General features: G+C 36.3%; 1 protein-coding gene across 1 annotated transcript in view; it reads right to left on the bottom strand.

Moving 5' to 3' along the window:
- Nucleotides 1-336: 336 nt before the first annotated feature.
- LOC107748288 (serine/threonine-protein kinase DCLK2-like) overlaps nt 337-4,735 on the bottom strand; it is an 18,745-nt gene continuing 14,346 nt past the window's right edge. The window contains exons 10-14 of the mRNA XM_016563026.1: nt 4,528-4,661; nt 2,119-2,293; nt 1,643-1,723; nt 1,084-1,176; nt 337-847 (exon numbers count right to left, since the gene is read on the bottom strand). Of these exons, the coding sequence (XP_016418512.1) occupies nt 788-847; nt 1,084-1,176; nt 1,643-1,723; nt 2,119-2,293; nt 4,528-4,661 (543 nt within the window). The 3' untranslated portion in view covers nt 337-787. The remainder of the gene's footprint in view (nt 848-1,083; nt 1,177-1,642; nt 1,724-2,118; nt 2,294-4,527; nt 4,662-4,735) is intronic.

Here is a 4,735-nt window from a genome sequence, read left to right as displayed (position 1 = left end):
CATTGCCCTAATGTTTGCAAAATGATCAAATAGAACCAAAAAAAAAAAAAACAATGTTTCTAAACATTAACAAACTGGATGTTTAGAACGTTCAGAGAACATTTTATAACATCACGGAAACATTAGGAAAACATTTTAGTTGGATGTACATCTAACTTTTTTTTTTTTTTTGAAAGTTACTACTTGTTTCAAAACATTCAGAAATAACGTTTTCATAACGTTATTATAACTTTCTTAGAACATATTTTTGTTAGCTGGTCAGTAGAGGAGAAGGAATATTTACTAAATATTTGCTAAAAAAAAAAAAAGGTCTTCTGACATATTTGTCAGCTTTTCTTTTAGGTGTCATCTAATCCAAAACGACTCGCGTTAGCTCTGGTGACATTATCGCAGTGGCCTTTTCCAGTTATCAAAGAGGTGTCTTTTGTTCGGAATATGTAAATATACATGTAAATGAATATGTGAAGTTTACCTTTCATATAAACAACTTTCAGGATCTGAAATCGGATTGGATTCATTCAGACTGAAGAAAATGAGTGCATGTAAACAAACTGCCTCGATGCTGCGGTGGTTGTTGTGGTGTTGCTATGCAGTTGCTAAGGTGTTCTGAGTGTCTATGGGATGTAATACTTAGTGCTAGAGGTTGCAGCATGTGGCTAACACTAAAATATGAGAACTTAGTAAATCGATGGCTGACTTAGCAAACACCACTAATAACAGGATGGAAGATGAAGAGAGACGGTGGTCTGGTCTGGTCTGGTCTCTGTGTTGAGGTTTGTGGTGGTGATCAGGGTTTCTCTTCTTCTGCGCCTCCGGAGAGATTCATCAGACTACTGCCAGCTGTCATCTACACACAATCAGATGTTACACTCAACATTTACAGCATTTATTTGAAATAGAAATCTTTTGTAACATGAATGTCTAAATGTTATTTAATGCTAAATATAAGACATTTCTTAAAAAAATATATATATATATAACAAATGTTACCATGGAGATGATCCACATGTAACAGAGGAAACGAGACACAGTGTATCAGCTGAAGGTAATTATGGTATGTGTGTGTGTGTGTGTGTGTGTCACCTCAGCCTCTGCTGCTGTGCTGTTGTGTGTGTTTTCTGATTCAACACCATCTTCCATCTCACACGCCATGTTGGTGTCCATCATCGCATCGTCCTGCTCACACACAACAACATTTACATAACGGTAAGATTTTCTGAAAGAAGTCTCTCTCTTCTGCTCACCGAGGCTGCATTGATTTGATCAAAAGTGCTGTAAAAATAGTGAAATATTATTCTAATTTAAAACAGCAGTTTTCTGTGTGAATATCTGTTAAACTGTAATTTATTTCTGTGATGCGCAGCTGTATTTTCAGCATCATTACTCCAGTCTTCAGTGTCACATGATTTTCAGAAATCATTCTAATATGCTGATCTGCTGCTCGAGAAACATTTCTGATTATTATCAATGTTGAAAACATTGTAACATTATAAATGTCACTTTTGAGCAATTTAATGCATCCTTGATGTATAATAGTACTAATTTGTTTTTTAAAATGATACACTGTGCACAGAATGAGAATGTTAGTGTGTGTGTGTGTGAGAGAGTGTGTGTGTGAGAGTGTGTGTGAGTATCTCCTCACCTGCATCCACAGGTGTTTCAGCACCTCGTCAGCCGTGTAACGAGCACCGACATTCACTTGCAACATCTTACCAATTAAATCCTGCAAAAGACACATCAGATTCTTATGGAAGCTTGTTTTTGCCACGGAATAAAAGAATAAAACAAGTAACTAGGTGCGTCCCAAATCACATACTTATGCACTATTCTATGACGTTTTGTAGTATAAATAGTGTGAGTAGTGCGTTCACACTGAAAATTCCAAAAAGAATCTGACTTAAAAAAAAAAAAAAAAAGTAGTAAAGGTAATTGCACAATTTGAACTTCTCAGAATTGCAAGTTTATGTTGCAGGAAAAAATCTGAATTGTGAGATATAAACTCGCAAATACCTTTTTTTTTTATTCTGTGGCTCAACAATTCAAAACTTGAAAGTAAGCAGTAAAAGTGAGCGCTGAATGAGCGTTTATTCTGTGTTTGTGTGGTTGTTCTTTGCAAACCTTAGCAGAGAGGCTGATGTTGTCCCAGTACGGCGAGGGAAACTCCAGTCTGCCCAGTAAGATCTGCTCGAACAGCTCCTCCTGCTGGTTCTTCTCGCTGCGGAACGGAGGAAAGCCACACAGCAAGATGTATGTGATCACACCCGCAGCCCAGATGTCCACCTTCAGCCCGTACCTGCAGCACACACATGCTTTCACTCCACTGAACACTAAACACTAAACACTATGTGCTCTCGCTCCAGCTATCAGCACAAACCACTGTTTCTTGTCATTTAAAGTAGTTAAGTTAGTCGCACTAACCTGTTAAAAATGAAGTGAGCTATGTTACAGATGATATAATCACTATCATTACAAACAGAAATATTTCTTTGGCACCAAACAGGGTTATTATAGTTAACTAAAACCTTTAAAAAAATGTTTGTAACTTAAACTTATTTTATTTCAGCTAGTTGCCAAGGAAGTATTTCTAATTTTCATTTAGTTTACTTTGATGTACTAAAATAACTAAAACGTGAATAAAAACTTAAAGGGGTCATATGATGCGATTTCAATTTTTCCTTTCTCTTTGGAGTGTTACAAGCTCTTGGTGCATAAAGAAGATCTGTAAAGTTGCAAACACTAAAGTCTCAAATCCAAAGAGATATTCTTTATAAAAGTTAAGAGTCAGTCACGCCTACCTAAAACGGCTCGTTCTAACACACCCCCACGTTTGAGAGAGGCGGGGCATAGAGGACCTACAATAATGTACAGTATTTGAAAAATAATGTGTTTTTTGAACATTAAAGCATGTCAACATATTCTGTTACACCAAATACACAAAATAATGATCTTTAAAATAGCATCATATGACCCCTTTAATAACAATTACAAATAAAGCAATAACCCCCAAGAAGCCGTGGTTTACAGTGAATTTATAGTGAAGCGGAGTGCCTAAAACCCCCTTAGCTGTTATAAATTCACTGTAAACCACGGCTTCACGGGGATTATTGCTTTTATAAAACTGTTATTCCATATACGTAGCAAGGTTTCACAAAATAAAACGGAGCAAATAAAGTGTAATGATATTAATAAAAACAGTATTCTTCCACCAAACAATGTAGTTCCTCAGAAACAGTTGTGGTTGCTACAAAGTGGTTGCCGAGCAACAGACAAACATAAACAAAGGTGTATGTTACTTTGTAGAGTAATTTACAACAGCTTCGAACCTGATTCAGCCAATCAGAATCAAGGACCGGAACTCTCCGCTTTATAAAACAAAATTACTAACACTTTAACTAAAATAAAAATGAAAACAGAAAATATGAAAACAAATTCAAATATATAATAATAAAAACAGTATAATAGTATATCAATGATACTAAAATAACACTTGTACAAAAACACTGAGGGGTTTTGAATTAATGCACTGCAAAATGCCTATTTTTATTTATTTATTTACACTATTTCTGTGGTAAGAAAACAAGAATTATTATGCTATTTTGCATTTCCAGTAAATGTATCTTGATTTAAGAAAATGTAGATATCTGTACTGGAAAACAAGACAAAAATATAGAGGAAGAACATCACTTATGAAGTATAAACTAAGGATGACAGCATTAAAATTAAATGTACAATAAACACAAGCAAGATCAGCAATTCATTAAATATTTCTCTATAAAACACCTAAAATCCTTCACAAAGAATCACTGAATAATTTTTATGAACTGCTTCATTTACATGCATCATCCAAGTGAACCAGTTCACTAAAACGAATCATAAGAAAAAGTTTGCTTAAACTTTGCATATGTGTTTTATGTCTTGTATCATATTTGCTCCATCAGGCTTTTATGGCTCATATAGTCTGATACAGTGAGAATACGGAGGGGAAAAAACTGACATAAACTGATCTAAATATCAGCGGTCACTCTATATCTGCAGTAATCTGTCTCAGTGAGATGAGATTGAAATGCTCCAAACATATAATGCAGTGATTGAGAGCTGAAGAAATAAAGGCTCCTCAGAAGATGTGAGATGTTCTGGAGGCTTGTGAAGATCATTCCTCCGCTGAGGAACAGTGAAAGTAAAGCTTCTGGAAACAAACGCTCCTCAAAAGATCCTGAGGATCAGATTTGAGACTCTAAAACATGATTGATGGAGAATCAAGTAAAGCTGAGCTGCTTCAGTCCAGTAAGTGTTCATCTGGAGATATTACTGCAGTTATTCTGACGCTTACTTGATCAAAACCAGTCAAGATCTGACACGAGAAGCTCCAGCTACAGTTACACTAAAAGAGCTTCGACTGGATAAACACTCTAAACTATCAATCAGAGACAGAAAACATGAGGAGATTGTGTGTGACTATCTAGAGACCTTAGGCCTTACAAATTTACATAAAATAATGAAATAGTAGTTTTATAGGCTAAGTTTTACCCGCTCTCTGCGATGATCTCCGGTGCGACGTACGTAGGTGTCCCGCAGACGGTGTACAGCGGTCCCTCCACCGCCGTCGCCAGACCAAAATCACCCAGTTTCAGAGACTTGGTGCCGTCTGGATACTCACACACCTGCACACACACAGATGTGTGTTTATACTCCGTATGTGTGTGTGTGTGTGTGTGTGTGTGTGTGTGAGTGTGTG

This window comes from Sinocyclocheilus rhinocerous, unplaced genomic scaffold (genome assembly GCF_001515625.1).
Source record: "Sinocyclocheilus rhinocerous isolate Xijiao unplaced genomic scaffold, SAMN03320098_v1.1 scaffold3214, whole genome shotgun sequence".
Lineage (NCBI taxonomy): Eukaryota > Metazoa > Chordata > Actinopteri > Cypriniformes > Cyprinidae > Sinocyclocheilus > Sinocyclocheilus rhinocerous.
This window is presented reverse-complemented; position numbering and strand designations above follow the sequence as displayed.